Raw genomic sequence first — 23,965 nt, 5'->3', positions numbered from 1 at the left:
GGCCCATCGGGTCTGCACCAACTCTCCAACAGAGCATTCCACCCAGGCACTATCCCCGTAGCCCCACATATTTACCCTGCTAATCCACCTAATTTACACATTTTGTGACCCCAAGGGCCAATTTAGCACAGCCAATCCATCTAATCTGCACATCTTTGGACTGTGGGGGGGAAACTGGAACACCTGGAGGAAACCCATGCAGACATGGGGAGAACGTGCAAACTTAACACAGACAGTTAAAGTAAACTTAAAGTGTACTTTGGCAAAATATTCAGATCTGCCTCTTATAATTTTTGATATGTGGATTTTGGTTTCTGAATATTTAACTGCTTTTCCCCCGTTTGCTTTTTGTTTACTTGTAGGGTTTCTTAGTTTATTCAAGACCGAAGAATGCTTGTGAGCCAATCATTTCGCCACCAATGACGGACAATTCCTCTATGAACTTCATTGTTCTGATAAGAAGATTTGACTGCAATTTTGATATCAAGGTGAGTCACAGTTGAAACATTTGAATACTTTGTGTAAGATTTGTCAATGTTCGTAACAGTAGCCTTGAATGTTTTCAATTTTAATTGACTAATGTTGAATACACACTAACTTGTGTTCAGTCCAGATAACAAATAATGTGACTCGCACTATCATGAATGTATTACAGCCTCTGTGTTGAGACCAGCAGAAAAGTGGCTTAATTAGCTCTTTGCTCGAGCTTACCTAGCTGACCATGTTTTATGTTCTTTTTGATATTTTATAAATCAAGTATATTTAAGCTTATCTCGCTCACTCATAGGGCAGGTAATGCTGAATTTTTGCAGCATGAATTCCTTTCCCTAATTTGAATGTGCCAACCGACGAGTGAATGACTGAGCCAGGGAACTTGGCCTGCAGCTTGGGAAGTGGTAAAATCTGCCACAGGAACTCTTGTGTGGGAGGAAATGGGGAAGGAGAGGCGGGGGCTAAATGTTCACCGTGGCATATGCGGCAACACTGCGATCCAGAATAATTGGAAGTCCTACCACCTGAGCTCTGATCAAGGAAAAATAGCCTTATTTGAGTCGGAAAAACTATTTTTAAAGAATTACATTGAGGTGCATTGCAGTCTGAATTAACAGCTAAATGTCTGGTAACTAGCTGCAAATCATAAAATGGATACAGTGCAGAAGGAGGCCACTTGGCCCATCGACACTCTGACAAAGCATCTCACCCAGGCCCACTCTCTGCGACCCCACACATTTATCCCGCTAATCCCTCTAACCTACACATCTTAGGACACTAAGGGACAATTTAGCATGGCCAATCCACCTGACCTGCCCATCTTTGGACTGTGGGAGGGAACAGGTGTACCCAGAGGAAACCCTGCAAACGTGCAAACTCCACACAGTCACCCAAAGCCGGAATTGAACCCAGGTCCCTGGTGCTGTGATGCAGCAGTGCTAACCACTGTGGTACCATGCTGTCCCATGAAGAAGTTTGCTCTTATCTGGCGAAAGGTAAAAGTAACTCTGCCATTTACCCCCAGCAAACATTTCCTGTGGGTCCATCACTTTTAGCCAAATCTAAATTGGGAACTCTATTGCCCTTGGAAGAACTGGTTCAAGTATTGTCCTCAGCAATTCCACCAGTGGGGTGGCACAGTGGTTAGCACTGCTGCTTCACAGCTCCAGGGACCTGGGTTCGATTCCCAGCTTGGGTCACTGTCTGTGTGGAGTTTGCACATTCTCCTCGTGTCTGCGTGGGTTTCCTCCGGGTGCTCCGGTTTCCTCCCACAGTCCAAAGATGTGCGGGTTAGGTTGATTGGCCATGCTAAAATTGCCCCTTAGTGTCCTGGGATGCATAGATTGGAGGGATTAGCGGGTAAAATATGTAGGGATATGGGGGTAGGGCCTGGGTGGGATTGTGGTCGGTGCAGACTCGATGGGCCGAATGGCCTCTTTCTGTACTGTAGGGTTTCTATGATTCTATGTTCTATGATCAGTGCACATATTCTTCATTGTACCTGCAAACTTACTTGCAGCTGGGGCTATTGCTTAAGGAAGGCCAGATAGATACTGAGACATCCAGCTGAGGAACTCTGCTGATCAGGTAATTAGCAACCCTGAAGCAGAGGTTAATGTTGGAGCTAGATATAGTATTCTTTCTTGATGGGGAGAAAGATACACTATGAAGTGAAGTGATACATAATGAAGGCATGCATAATAACCATTGATTTGCATATTAATTCTGTGGTCTAGACCAATCGAACATTTGAGTGTAAACATTGTGTAGGGTTTCAGGTTGATGTTGCTGGCCCTAATGCCCAAATAAGTACAATATATTTTTGAATTCTTAGAGGGGAATGGGCATTGCTGGCCTAATCAGGCCAGCATTTCTTGCCCTTCCCTAATTGCCCTCGAGAAAGTGGTGTTGAGCCACCTTGAAACACTGCAGTCCATGTGGTGTAGGTACATCCAAAGTGATGTTGAATTCTACAATTTTGATCCCGCGACAGTGAAGTTGAGACACTTCCATGTCAGGGCTGTGTTTCCATGCATCTGCTGCCGTAATCATTAGTAATGGAGATCGTGGGTTTGGAAGGTACTGTCAGGGGAGCCTTGGTGATTGCTGCAATGCATCTTGTAGATGGTCCACACTGCTGTCATTGTGTGTCAGTGGTGGAGGAATGCATGTTTAAAGTGGTGGATGGGATGCTATTCAAGCTGTCTGCTTTGTCCTGGATGGTGTCAAGTCCCTTGAGTGTTGTTGGAACTACACTGCTCAGACAGATTGGAGAGTATTCCATTGCACTCCTGAGTTGAGCCTTGTAAATAATGGTGGAAATACTTTGGGGTGTCAGGAGTCAAGTTACTTGGCACGGAATTCCCAGCCGCTGATTCTTTGTAGCCACAGTATTTATGTGGCCAGTTCAGTTCAATTTCTGGTCACTGGTAATCTCCACTGAGAAGGGGAGCGCTCAGACTGAAGGTTTGAGATGTGTCTATTTTAATGCAAGGAATGTTGTGAACAAAGTGGATGAGCTTAGAGCGTGGATCACTACTTGGAAATATGATATGGTGGCCATTACAGAGACTTGGATGACTGAGGGACAAGACTGGTTACTTCAAGTGCCGGGTTTCAGATGTTTCAGAAGGGACAGGGAGGGAGGCAAAAGAGGTGGGGGAGTGGCACTGTTGATCAGAGATAGTGTCACGGCTGCAGAAAAGATGGACACCATGGAGGGATTGTCTACGGAGTCTCTGTGGGTGGAGGTTAGGAACAGGAAGGGGTCAATAACTTTACTGGGTGTTTTCTATAGGCCGGCCAATAGTAACAGGGATGTTGAGGAGCAGATAGGGAAACAGATCCTGGAAAGGTGTAATAATAAGAGTTGTCGTGATGGGAGATTTTAACTTCCCAAATATTGATTGGAATGTCCCTAGAGTAAGGGGTGTAGATGGGGAGGAGTTTGTTAAGTGTGTTCAGGAGGGTTTCTTGACACAGTATGTAGATAAGCCAACAAGAGGAGAGGCTATACTTGATTTGGTATTGGGAAATGAACCTGGTCAGGTGTCAGATCTCTCAGTGGGAGAGCATTTTGGAGATAGTGATCATAATTCTATCTCCTTTACAATAGCTTTGGAGAGAGATAGGATCAGACAAGTTAGAAAAGTGTTTAATTGGAGTAAGGGGAATTATGAGGCTATCAGGCAGGAAATTGGAGGCTTAAATTGGAAAGAGGTTTTCTCAGGGAAATGTATGGAAGAAATGTGGCAAAGTTTCAGGGAATATTTGTCTGGAGTTCTGCATAGCAACGTTCCAATGAGACCGGGAAGTTATGGTAGGTTACAGGAACCGTGGTATACAAAGGTTGTAATGAATCTAGTCAAGAAGAAAAGAAAAGCTTACAAAAGGTTCAGGGAGCTAGGTAATGTTAGAGATCTTGAAGAGTATACAGCTAATAGGAAGGATCTTAAGAAGGCAATTAGGAGAGCCAGAAGCGGTCATGAGAAGGCCTTGGCAGGCAGGATTAAGGAAAGCCCCAAGGCATTCTACAAGTATATGAAGAGCAAGAGGGTAAGTCGTGAAAGAATAGGATAGGAGAATAGGTCATATGAGGAAAGGTTGAGGGAGCTAGGGCTGTTCTCTCTGGAGCGGAGGAGGCTGAGGGGAGACTTAATAGAGGTGTATAAAATGATGAAGGGGATAGTTAGAGTGAACGTTCAAAGACTATTTCCTCGGGTGGATGGAGCTATTACAAGGGGGCATAACTATAGGGTTCGTGGTGGGAGATACAGGACGGATATCAGAGGTAGGTTCTTTACGCAGAGAGTGGTTGGGGTGTGGAATGGACTGCCTGCAGTGATAGTGGAGTCAGACACTTTAGAAACATTTAAGCGGTTATTGGATAGGCACATGGAGCACACCAGGATGATAGGGAGTGGGATAGCTTGATCTTGGTTTCAGATAAAGTTCGGCACAACATCGTGGGCCGAAGGGCCTGTTCTGTGCTGTACTGTTCTATGTTCTATGACCTATCAAGTGTGACGGTGGGAAAGTTTGTATGGAACCGGAAGAAATAGCAAGGTATTTAATGAATACTTTACTTCAGTATTCACTATGGAAAAGGACCTTGGTGGTTGTAGTGCAGACTTGCAGCGGACTGAAAAGCTTGAGCATGTAGTTATTAAGAAAGAGGATGTGTTGGAGCTTTTGGAAAGCATCAAGTTAGATAAGTCGCCGGGACCAGATGTGTGAGGCCGGGACCGCTACTGTGGGAGGCGAGGGAGGAGATTGCTGAGCCTCTGGCGATGATCTCTGCATCATCAATGGAGATGGGAGAGGTTCCGGAGGATTGCGGATGTTGTTCCTTTATTCAAGAAAGGGAGTAGAGATAGCCCTGGAAATTATAGAACAGTGAGTCTAACCTCAGTGGTTGGTAAGTTGATGGAGAAGATCCTGAGAGGCAGGATTTATGAACATTTGGAGAGGTATAATATGATTAAGAATAGTCAGCATGGCTTTGTCAAAGGCAGATCATGCCTTACGAGCCTGATTGAATTTTTTGAGGATGTGACTGAACACATTGATGAAGGAAGAGCAGTAGATGTAGTATATATGGACTTCAGCAAGGCATTTGATAAGGTGCCCCATGCAAGGCTTATTGAGAAAGTGAGGGGGCATTGGATCCAAGGGGACATTGCTTTGTGGATCCAGAACTGGCTTGCCCACGGAAGGCAAAGAGTGGTTATAGATGGGTCATATTCTGCATGGAGGTCGGTCACCAGTGGAGTGCCCCAGGGATCTGTTCTGGGACCCTTACTCTTTGTGATTTTTATAAATGACCTGGATGAGGAAGTGGAGGGATGGGTTGGTAAGTTTGCTGCTGACACAAAGGTTGGAGGTGTTGTGGATCGTGTGGAGGGATGTCAGAAGTTGCAACGAGACATTGATAGGATGCAAGACTGGGCGGAGAAGTGGCAGATGGAGTTCAACCCAGATAAGTGTGAGGTGGTTCATTTTGGCAGGTCAAATAGGATGGCGGAATATAATATTAATGGTAGGACTCTTGGCAGAGTGGAAGATCAGAAGGATCTTGGGGTCCGAGTTCATAGGACGCTCAAAGCAGCTGTGCAGGTTGAGGCTGTGGTTAAGAAGGCGTATGGTGTACTGGCCTTCATCAATCGAGGAATTGAGTTTAGGAGTAGTGAGATAATGTTGCAGCTATATAGGACCCTGGTCAGACCCCACTTGGAGTACTGTGCTCAGTTCTGGTCGCCTCATTACAGGAAGGATGTGGAAACCATAGAAAGGGTGCAGAGGAGATTTACAAGGATGTTGCCTGGGTTGGGGGGCATGCCTTATGAGGATAGGTTGAGTGAGCTCGGCCTTTTCTCCTTGGAGAGACGAAGGATGAGGGGTGACCTGATAGAGGTGTATAAGATTTTGAGAGGTATTGATCGAGTGGACAGTCAGAGGCTTTTTCCCAGGGCTGAAATGGTTGCCACAAGAGGACACAGGTTTAAGGTGCTGGGGAGTAGGTACAGATGAGATGTCAGAGGTAAGTTTTTCACTCAGAGGGTGGTGGGCACGTGGAGTGGGCTGCCAGCAACGGTGGTGGAGGCGAATTCGATAGGGTCTTTTAAGAGACTTTTAGATAAGTACATGGAACTTAGTAAGATAGAGGGTTATAGATAAGCCTAGTAATCGCTAAGGTAGGGACATGTTTGGCACAACTTTGTGGGCTGAAGGGCCTGTATTGTGCTGTAGTTTTTCTATGCTTCTAAGTTGAGTTACTTACCATAGCTCTCAGACCTACTTTTGTCATCATGGTATTTATGTAGCTGGTAGAGTTCAGTTTCTGGTCAGTGGTAACCCCCAGGATGTTAGAGGAGGATTCAGCAATTGTAGAGCCATCTCTGGCACTCTGTACCTAAATGAACCCTGTAAGCTAGCAAATGGTCTGCATCCTTTCCAAATTATGTCATCTTTCTGCCGGCAGTTTTGTCACTCATGAATGTAGCATTTGTCAATTGATATGTGGGTGTAATGTAGAATGACTAAAATTGCACATGACCCCTGGCATTGCTTGGAAGCTTCATGCTGTTGTAACCTTCACTTCTACATGAAGAGTCATCCCTATTCTGGATGCTAAATATAGCTCATTTAGTATATGTTACAGATATGTGAATGTGTGTCTTGTGAAACCGAAGCAGCGAAGATAGTCTTCTGACATTTCCAGGTATACATAGAGGGTCCTATAAATATGCAAAAGGAGTAGTGGCCATTGTGGACAATATACCTTTGCTGTTGTTGAATTTTCATTTGCCCTTCAAGAACTCACTGTAAATTATGTATGCCCATACTCGCCACTTTCTACGGTTCAGGCCAACTGTGAACAGCAACTAAGAATAATAGAAAAAAATGCTTAATTTAAAAAATACAATACGCACCAACCCAAACTACTACCTAGAATAAAATGTACATGAGAATGCAGATCAAATTCGAAGAGCGACTGAAACTGATTTATTTTTTTAAAAGAATGAGGGGTTCACATTTATTTAGTGCTTTGCATGGCCACAGAGAATCTCTTTACAGGCAATGAAGTACTGTTTGGAGCCAAGTCAGGGTTGCAGGGTTTTCCAAATTTTTGGAACTGTGGAACACCAAGTGACCACCCGAGTTTGTCAAGGAAGTCCAAGTAGTCTCATAGTGTCGACACCCCTTTACTGGCCGCAAAGTAGGTGCGAACACAGAAATCAAATGGAGACGAGCCTTTTCTAGCTATATCTATGCATGTATTAGGAATTGGCACACAGTCACAAATACATTCACCCCTACATGGCCCCCCTCACATTAACCCGTGGAAGTAGTTCCCACTTTAGATGGGGGTCTAAAAGTAAGTAAAATAAAATTTTTAATGGAGGAGTGATGCAGGAAAGCTGATACTCATATCAGACACATGCATCTCTCATGCATGCGCGCGCACACAGACACACACACACACATCTCAGTGATGCACATCTCTCTCTCTTCCCTCACTGACATATATATATATATACACATGATGTGGAGATGCCGGTGTTGGACTGGGGTAAGCACAGTAAGAAGTCTCACAACACCAGGTTAAAGTCCAACAGGTTTATTTGGTAGCGAATAAACTACCTAGCTACCAAATAAACCTGTTGAACTTTAACCTGGTGTTGTGACACTTCTTACTATATATACACGCACATACTTCTCCCTTTCACACTCGCTCCTCCCTCTCACACTCGCCCCTCCCTCCCTTTCTGCACATGCCCATGCCCACCCTGGCATGGGTGTATCTCTCCCCTCCTCTCTAGTGCGTGCTCCTGCTCCTAGGCCAGCGCTGGATGTCCCCTTGGGATGCTCCTGCCGACCCCCTGGGTTCTGCAGACCCAGTTTAGGAACCCCCGCAGAGTTGTAATGTGGGAAATGCAGCAGCCAATTTGTGCGCAGTAAGCTCCTACAAGCAGTAATGTGATGATGACCAATTAGCTGTATTTTATAAAGTTATTTTAAAGGATAAACTTTGCTCAAGACAATGGGGCAAAATTAAGGATGCTTGAAACTGAACTAACATCATCCCTGGGTATTTAATCGGGGACATTTAATCAGATATCACCAAATTAGTTATTTTGATTGCTGAAGTGGCACTTGGCGTGAGCAGTCTGAGCCAAGTGTAACTATCGTTTTGATTCTTTCAAAATAATTTAGCAAAACATGTTAAAGCAATTTAATGCTTTGCTTTCAGGAATGCAGAGGAAGTCTGATCATGACCTGGGAGTCCATCTCAATATTGGAGTTTTATTTTAAAGCAGGAAAATGAATTATTCTATACTAATCATGGAAAGTTTGTATGTGCACAGGGTGTCAGTGAGTGAATATAGATGTGTGTGTGTGTGTGTGTGTGTGTGTGTGTGTGTGTGTGTGTGTGTGTGCGCCCCAGTGCATGTTCCTACTCTTCAGGAAGCACTGAATTCTCTGAGAAAATGATTGGTATGGGGAAACCTGAGGATGACTCCGGTTCCTCCCTGTGCTGCCAAGGTCCTTATCTCTCTGATGTTATTATTGATAGCCACCCAGGGCTAAGATCTCAGATGACTTCCTTCAGTCCATCTCATTTTCGAGTGCATCAAATTTATGTTTTATGCTGATGACATTTGCGTTGAAGTAGTTTAGATTTACGATATTGTCACTCGGGAGACTCTATAGTACGATGACTTCTAATAAACCGGGGAAGAGTATAATACAGATTGATATGTGTGTAATACATCATACACTTGCCTTGTACAATGGATACCTCATAATTGCTTGTGTAGAAATGAGCCCTTTCAGATCTATGTAGTAATATCTGCAGAAGCCATGTAAGGCTTCATGATTATTTTTTAAAATAGGAGCAGGAATAGATCATTCAACGTATTTGAGCCTGTTCCACTATTCAGTCAGATCATTGTTGATCTGTCTGTCCACTTTTGCTCATTATTCTTTTTTATACATGTGGAAGCTTTCATCACAACATTCAACGTGTCTTTTTTAAGCGATACTCAAGTTCAGTACTACAAAAGACACTTCCTTTTATGCTCCTGTCCAGCAAAAAAAAACTGTGGATCTTGAATTTAAAATTGTTAATTGAACTGGCATCTGTTTTTTGAGGGAAAGAGTTCCACCCTTAGTGTGAAGAAACATGTCGATTTAATTCTTGAATGGTCTGTCTTTGGTTTTAATGTTATTTCCCCTTGCTCTAGACTCCACCTTTGTTTCTTTCTTTATTTACTTCAAAATCCTAAAACTCTCAATCACGTTACCCTTTAACCTTCCATATTCCACCGAACAGGAAATAGAGTTCATCGTCATCTCATAACCTAATCCTTGGAGCCCTAGTAACATTCTGGTGAATCTGTTCTGCACTGCTTTCGAATGCCTCGATTGAACCTGTCTCCTCCGCCACACTTCCAGGCTGTGCATTCCAGACCCGAACCACTCCCTGTGTGAGCTGTTTCCCCATCACATTTGCTTCTTTTGAAAATCACTTTAAATCTGTTATTTTTGAACATTTTATTGATCGTGTACATGCATCCTTAATCTCCGGAATTCTCCTGTTCTAAACTTTTCACCATTTAAGTAATAATCTGGCCCGAAATGATGACCTCACGCTTATCCCTATTGAAATCCATCAGAGTCTATTGCTCACTGTAGCTATCCATGCCTCTGTAATTTAATGCTTCTGTCCACAAAATTACTATGCCACCAATCGTTGTGTCACTAGTAGACTTGGATATATTGTACTCTATTGTTTTCTGTGTCATTAATAACTCGAATGAACAGCTGAGGACCCAGCACAGATCCTTATGGAACACCACGAGTCACTTCCTTCAAACCTGACTCCCATGCCCATGTTTTCCCATGTTTTCTACTGCCTGACCAGGTCAGTGATTTCAGTTTCATGAGCTTTAATTTTCATGAGCAGAGAATTGGTGAGTATTATTTAAATAGTGAAAAGCAGGGAGCAATAGAAGACCCATGAGATGTGTGGATGTGTGTTTGTGTTCAGAGATCATAGAATCCCTACAGTGCAGAAAGAGGCCATTTGACTCATTGAGCCTGCACCGACCACAATCCCATCCAGGCCCTATTGCCCTAACCCTACGTATTTACCCTGCTAATCCCCCTGATAAGGGGCAATTTAGCATGGCCAATCCACCTAACCAGCACGTCTTTCGGACTGTGGGAGGAAACCGCAGCACCCGAAGGAAACCCACGCAGGTACAGGGAGAATGTGCAAACTCCACACAGGCAGCCACCCAAGCTGGAAGTCGAACCTGGGTCCTGGCACTGTGAGGCAGCAATGCTAATCGATGTGCCAGTGTGGTTAGATCACCAGTCAGGTACAATTTAATTAAATTATCCTATTATGCCTTCATTGATTTATTCTCTTTGGGGAAAAAAACAGTAGCGACTCTTTACTGGCTAAGAAAGTATATGATTTGGTAGCTGGCTGTTGCCAAGTTTAATGCCTTTCATCTGGTGCTCTGTATGGGCACTGCAGTTGGCTTTAGTGTCCTGATGAAGAGTAACTTCTTCAGCGATCACTCACTAATGAGAATGATTGTCCACCTAAGAAACTCCGTGTTACCGGTCATGGGTTCTGTGAGACCTTGCATGGCTGGTGAGCCCGATACTGGAGCTGCATCTTCGACTGCACACTCGGCAGGTGTTTCCAGGAGATGGGTTCAGTCCTTGGACTCGATCGCTGGTATTCCTTTCTCAGGCTCCTTTTCCGGGCCTCCTTGCTGTCGGGTTTCCTTGAAGAATTGTGTCCCTTCAATCAGGATGTTCCTCCAAGTAGGTTTCTTCTGTCTATGCTGCACTTCTTGAGGTATGCCTTCAGAATGTTTTTCAAGTGCTTCCTTTGTCCTCCTCTTGTTTGGGAGCCACCTTCGAGATCGGTGAAGAAATTTGCTTTGGCAGTCAGGACTCTAACATCCTAAGCACGTGGCCAGCCCAGAGCTGGTTTTGGATGATCATGGCCTGGATGCTCCTTCAAAGATGCTGATGTTAGTGCACCTGTCCTTCCAGCTGATGCAGAGAACCCATCTCCGACAGCGTTGATGATACCTCTCCAGGGCCTTGTGGTGGCCAAGTTTCTGAGCCATATAGAAGAGTTGGGAGGGTGAATGCCTTGTACATGAGAATCCTGATGTCAACAAGTATGTTGCGGACGTCGAAGCTGTCCGAAGGCGGTGCTCGTGTCTTGGATAAGATGTTAGATCTCTGCATCAATGTCAGCCTTAGATGAAAGGTGTCTATCTAGTTAGGGGAAATGTTTTACCTTTGGGAGAGTTTCTCCATTGATCTTGATTGAGGGAGAGACTGGATCTTGCCCTAGGCGGTTGGTAAAGGACTTGAGGCAGTACCTGTACTCTAAGTTAAGTTCTTTGCTTGTCTGCGTTACTGTATTTGCTGGACTATATTTCAGATTTTATCTTCTGCAGTGCAATCTTGTGTGGACCAATAACTTAAAACCGCATTCAAAAAGAACGCTAACAGGCAGTCCATTGTGTATGGAAAGGAAACTTTTCTTTAGTCATAAGCCCCATCCACATGGTCAGCTCCAAATTTCTTAAAAATAGATTTATGCTAATTTATTAGTTGTATAGAATGAGAAGCTCCATGACCCTGTGACATGTTCAGAAGGAATTTCTGGGCAATATATGCCATATATGTCTTTTTACATACTTGTAATTAATTTGTAAGTGGGAACATAAACTTTCTTGCACCTCTGTCCGGTTGTATGGGTTATTATGAATCATAAATTTGGTTTTAAGCAATAAGGCACATATCCAGCTAATCTGTTTTTCTCGTGATGTTGTTTGAGGGATAAATATTTGTCAGAACATCAAGACAACTCTCTTGCTGTTCTTTGTTGCTATGGGATCGTTCACATCCACCTGAATAGATGGGTGAGGCTTTGATTGGTGTCTCATTCGAAGATGATATCTCTGACATTACAGCACTGTCTCATCACTGCACTGAAGTAGGTGGCTGGATTATACACTGAAATCTCTGAAATGGTGCTTGACCCATGACTTTCTGAATTAGCTTTTTAACAAATAGAAAACTCTCACACTAACATACATAGGAGCAGGAGTAGACCACTCGCCCCCTTCGAGCCTTGCTCAGGAAATACATTAAATTGTGAAAGTGATTAAGTAATTTTAATTATAAGTCAGACTTCTGGGATTCGATACAGATATTCTATGAATTTCGAAATAAATTGCAAACAAGCTATTGGAAATGTGCAATTAAAAATCCACTTGTTGATGTGAAGATTCTAAAAGGCAAGATTTTGAATTGTTTTCAACTTTGGCATTGCACTGTTCGGGCATTGTAATTAAAGATGAAGGTTCTCCCCAAATAACCTTGTAATAAAACCCCATACAGCAAAATAATAAAATTCACTTATTGAATCTTGGAAGGGAAGCAGGCCATTTGGTTTGCTATGTCGAAGCTGGCTCTCCATAAGAACTACTAATTTAGTCCCAGTCCCCTGCCTTTTCCGCATAGTTCCACAATTTTTTCTCTCCAGATAATTATCCATTTTGAAACTTTTGTTAATTCAGAATAAAGTGGAAGTTTTGTTCCACCAGTGCCAAGAGTGACTTTGAACTGTTCACTTGCGATTGTGGTCAGAGTGGAAATGGGATCAAAGGATTCAAGGTGATGATTGGAAAGGTGGGTGTGAAGCTGGGTAGCAGCGATGTGTTTGAATGCCCACGGGGAATCACTAGCCAGTCACTCAGTGCGGAATGACCAACTGGTTCAGTCTTTGGGAAGCTACAGGTGGATTTTAAAGTTAAATATGATTCTGAACATCGGATTTGATATTTGTTTAACGTTCGTCTCTTTGTAACTTGGCAAATGAACTTCTATTAACTTTTTCCTTTATGGTTTCTAATCACTTTGTATTACAGAGCAGCTAAGTACATTCTACAATAAAAGCCCCCTTTTAAGAATAGCTGACAATCTAGCTGTGTGTGTCTGGTAGGCTGCCTCATGCTATTGGGTAGATTTAATGCCTCCCCATCTAGATAAAGTTTACTTATTAATCGCAAGTAAGGCTTACATTAACACTGCAATGAAGTTACTGTGAAATTCCTAGTCGCCACACTCTGGTGCCTGTTGGGGTCAATGCACCTGACCAGCACGTCTTTCAGACTGGCGGGGGGGGGGGGGAACCAGAGCACCCGGGGAAAATCCACGCAGACACGGGAAGAACGTGCAAGCTCCACACAGACAGTGACCCAAGCCAGGAATCGAACCCGGGTCCCTGTGAGGCAGCAGCGCTAACCACCGTGCCGCCCTATTTGCCTCATCTACCATCATTGGTTAGACAAAAATCTTCTATTAGAGAGAATTAAGACCATTGTCCCTTCCTGTTCAATAAGTGACTTCCTCCACACTTCACCCAAGTGCTCTTTATTTGCATATGAATCCAGACAATGCATGTCAACAGACTTTGATTGTAAGAGGCATCACAGTCAAATCTGATACTGTTCTTGTCCGACACTTGTTCCAGCAGGGGTCGCAGGAGAACAATCAAGAATCTGAGACTTGGCTTTTGTTTCCTTTTCTGGAGTTCAGGACAATTGAGTTCAGGAATTTTGTACTGTATATTTTTGCCTTTATCCATTCAGGGAGTTTAAAGTTGATTCTATTTTGTTGGCATGAATACTGAAGGTGATGTCTCTGTTTAACATTCAGTGAAACTGTGATTATATATCAATTGACTCTCTAACAATGGAGCATTATTCTGATGCTGTGAACTGAATCACATCAACTCGCCTTTTTGGATCTGTACCAAAGCATGTAATAGGTGGGATTGGGTTACAGGTTGCAGAATTGGATTTCAGGTACGAGGTACAGTTTGGGAAACACTGGAAAGCTGTTTACATGAGCTGTGAATGACATCACCGTAGAACTAGGTTTTAGTCTCTGTGATGATGATGTGAAGATTTCAATCTTTGACATGATTTCAGAGGAGGTGGGACTGGCGGGGTGATGAGGGGGAATACTGCACCAAGCTAGCTCTTGATATCTAATACCATTGAAACGTCACCAGTGCTTGCCATTATCAAGAATAGCTTTTATATTTTAAACGATTCCATTCCAATTGATATTTAGAAAGAATGTTATCAAAATCACTGCCAGTCAGCTGAAGTGCACTTTGAGAATCCTCTGGTCACCTTGTGTTGTAAATCTGCTTTGTAAAATATACCAAATGAATCTTATGTCAGTAAAATTTGCTAGTTTAATAGCACAGTGGTTGGTACTGCTGCTTCACAGCACCAGGCACCCGGGTTCAATTGCAACCTTGAGTGACTGTGTGGAGTTTGCACGTTCTCCCCGTGTCGTTGTGGGTTTCCTCTGGGTGCTCCGGTTTCCTCCCACAGTCCAAAGATGTGCAGGTTAGATAGATTGGTCATGCTAAATTGCCCATTAGTGTCCCAAGATACATGAGGTCATGTACCAACCGACTCAAGAACAGTTTCTTCCTTGCACACTCTCCTTTCCTTTTCTATGAATGGTACGCTTTGCCTGTATAGTGTGCAAGAAACAATACTTTTCACCGTATACCAATACATGTAACAATAAAGATGTGTAGGTTAGGGGGATTAGCAGGGTAGATGTTATGGGGTTATGGGAATAGGGTCTGGGTGGGTGCTCTGTCGAGGGACCAGTACAGACATGATGGGCCAGATGACCTGCTTCTGCACTGCACGGATTCTATGATAATCTCAAGGCTTGATGGGGAGAAGAAAATGCTTGCAATGATCCCAAGATTTTGCACTAGTTGCAAAATGCTACTGATGTTTCACTTTACACTTTTTATCTACAATACAGAATAGAAATCCGACTGCCTGAACATGTAAAACATGGCCTATTTACTCAGTCCAACGAATCCTTTCTATCGATGTGGTTAGAAAATATGCATATCTCAAAGAACAAACAGCCCAAGTGATGTCTCAATGGATTGATATAACACATGGTTTGTTATTGATTCATGTAACATGAGGACCCAGGATCAATCCCTTATTGTGGATGAGCCATTAATGCAAGTAATAAAGGGACGCTGCAGTTTGCTTTAGTTTCCCTGGGCTAGGAACAGAAAAAATAGCCACAGTTGTTGCTTGTCCCATGGTTCTTGCTTGAAATTCATAGAAGCAATGGGAAACAAATCTTGCGTTTATCTCGTGCCTTTTGCAAGCATAAGACATCCCAAAGTGCTGCATGCACAGCTACTGAAGTACAACTAGAAGTGTAGTCACTGTTGCAGTGTAGGAAAATATGGTAGCTGATTTGCGCACAGCAAGCTCCCACAAATAACATTGCGATAACGACCAGGTAATCTGTTTCTGTGATATTGACTGAGGAATAAGCATTAGCCAGACCACTGGATAACATCTCTACTCTTCAAAATAGTGCCATGGCATCTTTTATATCCTCCTGAGAAGTTTAACATCTCATAGAGAAAGTTATGAGAAAGGACTGATCTGATCTGAAAAACTGCACCTAAGACAGTGTAACACTGCCTCAGTGCTCGGGTGTTGGCCTTGATTTTTGTGCTCAAGTTATGAAGTTGGACTTGAACCCACAACCTTCTGACTCCAAGGTAACTGTTAACTGACTCATGGCTGACCAACTCACATTTATCTAGCACCTTTTAACATAACAAAATATATGGAAGTCTGAGGGACATGTCTTTGTTAGCTGTGATGTGCCCACAATTTGAATGTCCTTCTAATGCAATCTGTTGAGTCCCGTACTTGAGTCTCTGCTTGCCCTATCTTATATTGGCACTAAGTCCTCTTCTTCCATCACTCCCCATCCCTGCTGATATACATGGACTCCTGATCAGGCAACACTTCAATTTAAAAAAAAAAAATCATCCTAGTTTTCAAATTTCTCATTGCCTCATCCCTCGCTGTCTCTAATCTCCTCCAGCTTTGCAATTCACATGACCCACCAATTCTAGCCTCTTGCATCCCTGATTTTCATCGTCCTACCATTGGCAATTATATCTTCAAGTCTTCAATCTTAGGAATTTCTTACCTATACCTATTTGTCTTTCTCTTGTCTAAGTTACTTAAAATAAATATCATTGACCAAGCCTTTAGTCACCTGTCCTAATATCTCTACCTAGTCCTTGTGAAAGTATGTCCGATAATGCTGTGAAGTGATTTAAGACATTTTACTATGTTAAGAATGCTCCAGAAAAACATGCTGCTGCTAATCTATATTCCAGTATCAGTAATAAAAACAAATTGCTGAATAAGTTTAGTCACTTTTATTCTCGTATCAGTAAGTTTATTTTTACATGTGGGCAAAAAAGAGTGAAAGCTGATATGAGAATTGAGATTTTTCTAAAAATGCTGCTAATCCCCTGTTGCACTCAGGAGTTTTGCTTTGAAAAAGTTTCAAGATCATTGTGAACAAAGAGGTGTACTGTTTGCTGTAATATTATTATAGTTTTCTGTTGCCTAGCCACATGATAGGGTTGGATTCCAACAAATAGTTTTGGGTTATTAAGTCTCAGTAAATATTTTTTGTAATTGAAACTGTGCAGAGCTTTCTAATATCTAACCTTTTTTAATTTTCCTCTTTTCAGTCATAGAGGTTTACAGCATGGAAACAGGCCCTTCGGCCCAACTTGTCCATGCCGCCCTTTTTTAAAAACCCCTAACTAATCCCAATTGCCCGCATTTGGCCCATATCCCTCTATACCCATCGCACCCATGTAACTATCTAAATGCTTTTTAAAAGATAAAATTGTACCCGCCTCTACTACTACCTCTGGCAGCTTGTTCCAGACACTCACCACCCTCTGTGTGAAAAAATTGTCCCTCTGGACACTTTTGTGTCTCTCCCCTATAAAAACCTATGCCCTCTAGTTTTAGACACCCCTACCTTTGGGAAAAGATATTGACTATCTACCTTGTCTATGACCCTCATTATTTTATAGACCTCTATAAGGTCACCCCTCAGCCTCCTACGCTCCAAAGAAAAAAGTCCCAGTCTATTCAGCCTCTCCTTATAACTCAATCCATCAAGTCCCGGTCTCTAATCATTTCTGATTTTTTTCTTGTGTGGTTCACACTTTTTCCTTTTTTTCCCCGCCTTCCCTCCTTTTGTAGGTTTTTCACTTTAATGCTTCCCCCCCTCTTGCTTGTGCATTACTCCCCCTTTTTGTACGCTCATGCTGCTTTTTTCTATCATGTCTCGAATTTTAGTTGTCTTTTTGGTTCAGTTCGGTCAAAACCAGCAATGATTAAATTTCTAGGTGTTCCGAAATGGTCTGATCAATAATGAATATTTTTATGTATATCGTAATTAAACCTGAAACCATGAGAGGTAGATGTATAAAAAAATGTTCTTTTAAAAAGCCCATTTTCTCCCTTTCTCTCCAACCAGAGTCCAGATGGAGTCAGAGTTTGCAGCTCTCCTCTGGTACCCCACGCCAGCATTTGAATGGCTCTGCATCTGCAGCCTATTTTAACACTGGGGACATCGTAACTGAACTCAATCTTGCCTTCGACTTCTGCCCACATACACAGTGGAGCATCCTTAGTAGCAGCCAAAAGCATGAGGCGTGACCAGTTTTAGCTTCACCAATCTTAGTACCCCGAGCACTGCCCCAGCTGAGGTCAATGAGCTGACCACAGACCAAAGGTCAAATCTAGACCTGCGCTGGTGGGATAAGCTCACTAAACCACAAGGGGAATGTCTGTACAACCAGCAGCCAATAAAATTGCAATATTCATTTTATTTTTAGTACTTTGAAACACAGATTCATAGGCGTCCTTTCCTCTCTGATAATATCTCTACAGTATCTTTTAATTTGTGTTTGGTTGCAATTGCTGTATGTAAAAGGGTAATTTGAGTGGAATAACTACTGATTAAAAGTTAATGATATTACATTACACTGCAGTATTCTAAATGATCCATGACTTTGTTCTGTATTGGGTATGCTAAACATTTGAAAATTCAGTTTAACGTAGCAAAATTTATCAATAACGCCCTTAAATAATTCAGTGCTTGCTGAGTTTATACCTTGAGTAGGAATAAAATACTGACTAATTTTCAAATTACAAGACCATCACTACTGTAATCTTTTGGTATCATGAATATGTGATATCCCTACTGGTATTTGAGGCTAATATGTGGGTTTTATTGCACACAGTTAAAGGAGACAGAAGTGGTGGAATTTTTAAAATGATACCCCAATCCACAGTAAATTTTTAAAAAATGTAAATTGTATTAAAATGCCAGCCACTCATATACTTGCTCCAGGCTGGTCACGATGAGTCTGGGCAATGATGGGGGTCAGAAACAAACTGCGGACCCTCCCTGCAATAGATGAGAAACGAGCAAAAAGATTTTGCTTTCCTCCCCCCGTCCCATTTGTTTTCGATGAGTGTTATTGTGTTAGCTGATTAATTTTTGCATCAAGTCAATGGTAGGATGTGACGCACTGCTTCTGAATTTATTTGCAATGTAATTTCCTGATGTTGTGGCAGGGGCTAGGCCTCTGAAGGATACTATGAACTTCCTGGTGTTTTTTGAAATAAATCCACCAAAGTCTGCAAGTGAACTAAGCTTTGGACCACTATATCCGTATTTTGCAGATACTGCAAAAAAAAAATCTGAAATCAATTAAATGCTGAACCACCGTGTAGGGTATTGGAGAAAATCAAGCAAGGGGATAATAGCTTGCAGAAAGTAACTTGGATAGAGAATTGGTTAGGAGGGAAGAGGCAGAGTTTGGATAATGGCTATGTACTCAAGTTGGCAGGACATGACTGGTGTCCCCCAGGGATTTGAATTGGCATGGGTTAGCACTGCTGCCTCACAGCGCCAGGGACCCGGGTTCGATTCCCAGCGTGGGTCGCTGTCTGTGCGAAGTTTGCATGTTCTTCCCATGTCTGTGGCTTTCCTCCAGGTGCCCTAGTTTCCTCCCGGAGTCTGAAAGACATACTGGTTAGGTGCATTGGCCATGCTAAATTCTCCCTCAGTGTACCTAAACAGGCGCCGGAGTGTGGCGACTGGGGGATTTTCACAGTAACTTCACTGCAGTGTTGATGTAAGTCTACTTGTGACACTAATAAATAAACTTTAAAACAATTCTGTTAGATATATAATTATGGCCAGATTTGCTGTTGTCATCCTTCCTCCAAATAACTCTGGTTGGCATATTGAAACTCTTGGGTGACATATATTTTTGTCTGATGTTTAAGAATGGGCGTTGACTTGCTTTGGGTTTGTGGATACTGTGCAGCTTTTGGAAGCTTGGCTTCCTTTTTGGACTGCTGTGTTCTGGTGTATATGAAAGCTCTCTGTAAATCACCCTTTGGTCTTTGAAATCAAAGTGGATAGGCAGGTTTATAAACCATGCTTGACATGTGTTCCTGTTGCCCTGCAGTTCAATTTGCGCAGTGGTAGAGGCATGGAAATGATCAAAGATAGCTAATCTCCCAAACAAGTTTGTCTTGCAGTTGCTGGTTTTGAATCTATATTCGGTATGTTAAAACTTTTGAAGTGTCTTGACTGTAAGTATTGCAGTTGAAAAGATACAAGTTAAAAAGTTTTGTAATCAAATAAAATCTGTAGTGACATTATAGCATTAATTAGCTTTCAATAAACATGATTTAATCCTAAATCTCACTAATAAGAGGTATCTGAAGGCTAGACGTCAACCAGAGGGCATGTTTTAATTCATCAAGTTAATAAGAGTAATAATGAGTATGTGCTACGCTACCAGATATTGTAGGTATAAGATTACACTGGCTTATCAGAAGGGATGGTTCGCTTACTTGAGGGTTAAAGCATGCAAAGAACTAAAGGATTCTCCCCAAACACTCTCGAGTGAAAATGTTGCATTCTTATTCTGTGCTTCAGCTAAATGCTCTCAAGTTCCAGGAGTAAAACAAAAAAATACCTCACCAGCAGCAATAACAATACCTTGCATTTATATAGTGCCTTTAATGTGGTAAAGTACTTCAAGGTGTTTCACAGGAGCATTGTCCAGCAAAGTTTCACACCATGGAACCATACAAACGTTATAGCACAGAAGGTGGCCATTTGGTCCATCATGTTCATGCCAGCCCGTGGACACCCAGGTGCTCTTTCTATTCCCATCTTTCTGTACCTGGCCCCAGAGCCCTGTAGTTTACAGTGCTCAAGGTGCAGATCCAGGTACTACTTAAAACAGTTTAGGGTCTCTGTCTCCACCATCAACTCGGGCAGTGAATTCCAGACACCCACCACTCTCTGCGTAAAGACGTTCTTCCTCATGTCTCCTCTACACCTTCTGCCACTTATCTTGAATCTGTGTCTCCTGGTTCTAGAATTCTCCGCCAAGGGAAACTATTTTATCCTGTCCACGCTATCTCTTCCCCTCATAATTTTGTGCACCTCAATCGAGTCACCCCTCAGCCTTCTTTGTAAATAACCCCAAGCTATCCAATCTCTCCTCGTAGTTGTACTTTTCTAGCCCTGGCAACAGTCGAGTAAATCTCTTCTGCATTCTCTCCAGATCAATGTGAGGAGGTATTAGGACAAGTGACTAAAAGCTTGGTCAAAGACAGTAGAATCTGAGGGGGGAGAGAGATGAGAGAATTTTAGAGCTTAGGATCTAAGCAATTGAAGGCCTGGCCACCAATGGTGGAGCAATGGAAATCAAGGATGTGCAAGAGTCCACAATTGGAGGAGCACCGAATCCTGGAGGGGCAAAGGGCTGGAGGAGGTTTCTGAAATGGAAAAGGACATGGAGAGATTTGAAAATGAGGATAATAATTTTATAATCTTGGCATTGCTCAACCAGGGGCCCGTGTAGTTCAGTGAACTCAGGTATGATGGGTAAATGGGACTTGATACTAGTTAGGATTCAGCTGCAAAGGTTTAGATGACCTCAAGTTGACTGAGGATTTGGGGTGTGATGCTGGCTAGAAAAGCTAATCTGGGGCACGGTGTTTATAGTGCTGTCAGAATTTTTTTTAGTGTCTTGGTCAAAACTGTGCAAGAGTTAAAAACCAACTTGCATGTCAAGAAATAAGTTATTGCATGGTGCCAGTCCTGTGACTAAGTGATAGCAATCTCATCCTTGTCTGAAAGTCAAGGGTTTCCAATTCACGGAGACTTGAGCTTAAAATCTAGGATGTGTGGCATTGTGAGGTGTGCCACCTTTCCAATTAGGCAATATATTGTTGTCTCGCCTCCCCTTTCAGATAGATGTAAAGATTTCATTGCATTATTTCAAAAGTGATCAGGGCCCAGTGCCCTCGCCAATATTCCACAATCAGTGTCATTTTACAAAAAAATGACTTGGTCATTATCTCATCTCTATTTATATAGGCTTGAGGTCATCCAAGGCGCTCCTAAAATCCCTGCTTTGAAGGAGGCTATTTGGCCCATCAAGTCTGCACCAACTCTCCAACAGAGCACCTTACCCAGGCTCAGCCCCTGCCCTATCCCTGTAACCCCACGTATTTACCCTGCTAATCCCCCTAACCTAAACATCTTATATACTAAGGGACAATTCAGCATGGTCAATACACCTAACCCACACATTTTTGGAGTGTGGGAGGAAACCGGAGCATCCAGAGGAAACTCACGCAGACACTGGGAGAGTGCGCAAACTCCACACAGTCACCCGAGACCGGAATCGAACTCTGGTTCCTGGCGCTGTGAGGCAGCAGTGCTAACCACTGTGCCACCATACTGCCCATTCTGCCACCGTACTGCCCGTGTCCATCGTCTCATCAAGTCCTGTTCACCATCACACTTCGTTTGCTGACGTCTATGGCTTCACCCTGACTGCCCCATAAGCCTCTGAGATGTCTACGTTCATCTAACTCTGATCCCTTGAGGATCCCTGATTTTAAGCCTGAACTCTGGAATTCCCTCCTTTAAACCCGTCTATTTCACTTTCCTCTTTAAAGAAGCTCCTTAAAACCTGCCTCTTTGACCAAATGTTTCTTCATTGGCCCAATATCTCCTTATGTGGCTTGGTGTCTCATTTTTCTTCTTAACATTCTGAGTGTTTCATTATGTTAAAGGTCCTACGTGAATTCAATTTGTTGCTCTCTTAACGGGACCTTGTTGTGCACAAATTGGTTGCTGCATTTTCTACATTGCAGTGGAGGCTACGTTTCAAAAGTGCTGTAAGGTATTAGCCATAAAACATTTTGGAACTTTCTGATCTTGTGAAAAACATTAAACTTCTTGTTGTAGATGAAAGCGCAGCAGTTTGATTTTTCAGGATGTGAGATTATAATTGACATTTCGCAAACACTCTGCATGGGCAGATAGCTCCCTCCTAATGGTGACACTGTTTAAACACTTGAGCCCCTTCTCTCATGTTCAGGCGTTGATGTGATATCTGAAGGGTTGAAATGTCTTTCAGTGTACAGCTTAGTTATGGTCCCAGCACTCAGATATCACCTTTCTCCAATCACTTATTATGATTGGCAATCAGGCTTCGTACTGTGCAGACTATTTGGAAAAGTAATTTAATTCTGAGTTAAGCTGAGTTCCAGTTCTTAAAAACAAACACCACATAGGCTCTCTGCATGCATAATGCTGCAACCAAGATTTCCATTGATTTAAGAATGCTGCCTTATTTCTTACAATCCAAAAGCTTTTTTAAAGAAACCAATTGTGTAATTGTCGATTTTGTAATTTCAAAAGGTACAAGGTTGCCAGAGTAAGTTGTTAAGATCTGTTGCAGTCGGAACTTGGCAGCAAAAGTTCTACAGCTGATGCTTATTATAGATAAATATTAAAATCCAAAAGAATATGTTCAATTGAAGTCTCATCTAAATTTTCTAAACCAAGGAGTACGGGTAGGTAGTCTTGATTAAAGATCTGTGTTGGAGCAAGATTGTAATTGTAGAAAACTAATCACCTGTTAAAGTAAAGTTTATTTATTAGGCACAAATAAGGCGTACATTAACACTGCAATGAAGTTACTGTGAAAATCCCCCAGTTGCCACACTCCGGCGCCTGTTCGGGTCAATGCACCTAACTAGCACGTCTTTCAGACTGTGGGAGGAAACTGGAGCACCCGAGGAAACCCACGCAGACACGGGGGGGACGTGCAAACTCCACACAGACAGTGACCCAAGCTGGGAATTGAACCCGGGTGCCTGACGCTGTGAGTCAGCGGTGCTAACCACTGTGCCACGTGCAGCCCATGCAGAACAGGAGACTAGATCCTTTGAAACGCTTATTCCGCTCAACCAACTTAATGCCAGAGCACGAACAATTTGCAGATCACAAAGCGATGAATAAAAATTAGTTGCACCATTGAGGGATGAAATGTTTTGGGTTCCATAAGAACTAGGAACAGGAGTAGGCCATCTGGCCCCTCAGCCTGGCTCCGCCATTCAGTAAGATCATGGCTGATCTTTTCGTGGACTCAGCCCCACTTACCCACCCACTCACCATAACCCTTAATTCCTTTACTGTTCAAAAGTTTATCTATCCTTGCCTTAAGATCATTCAATGAGGTAGCCTCAACTGCTTCACTGGGCAGGGAATTCCACAGATTCACAACCCTTTGTATGAAGAAGTTCCTCCTCAACTCAGTCCAAAATCTGCTCCCCCTTATTTTGAGGCCATGCCTCCTAGTTCTATTTGTGTGCAGACAAAAACAGTTTGTATTTTCATGGCATTCTTCGTATAGAGGACACCTCTGTTTCACAAAAGTGGGAGCAGGAAAGACGGGGAGAAGACATAGCGTGTTCTTTCCTGGGCCTATCAGAGAAGAGCTTTATGGAAGTTTTCGAAAGAAGATGGGAATATTTTAGGCTGGAGTCCCGGTAGGGCAGGAGTTGAAGACGGAAGCCAATATTTTTTGTCTTGCAGGTTGTACAGTCCGTTATGTTAATGTGGTGAAAAGTATCGGCAACGTCAA

The 23,965-nt window shown here is 42.7% G+C and overlaps 1 protein-coding gene across 2 annotated transcripts in view; it reads left to right on the top strand.

The window, feature by feature from the left end:
* rnf13 (ring finger protein 13) overlaps positions 1-23,965 on the top strand; it is a 236,351-nt gene that overhangs the window by 85,458 nt on the left and 126,928 nt on the right. For both annotated transcript variants that reach the window (XM_078205312.1, XM_078205304.1), the window contains one exon: positions 363-488. In XM_078205312.1, the coding sequence (XP_078061438.1) occupies positions 363-488 (126 nt within the window). The remainder of the gene's footprint in view (positions 1-362; positions 489-23,965) is intronic.

Source organism: Mustelus asterias, chromosome 3, assembly GCF_964213995.1.
Source record: "Mustelus asterias chromosome 3, sMusAst1.hap1.1, whole genome shotgun sequence".
NCBI lineage: Eukaryota > Metazoa > Chordata > Chondrichthyes > Carcharhiniformes > Triakidae > Mustelus > Mustelus asterias.
This window is presented reverse-complemented; position numbering and strand designations above follow the sequence as displayed.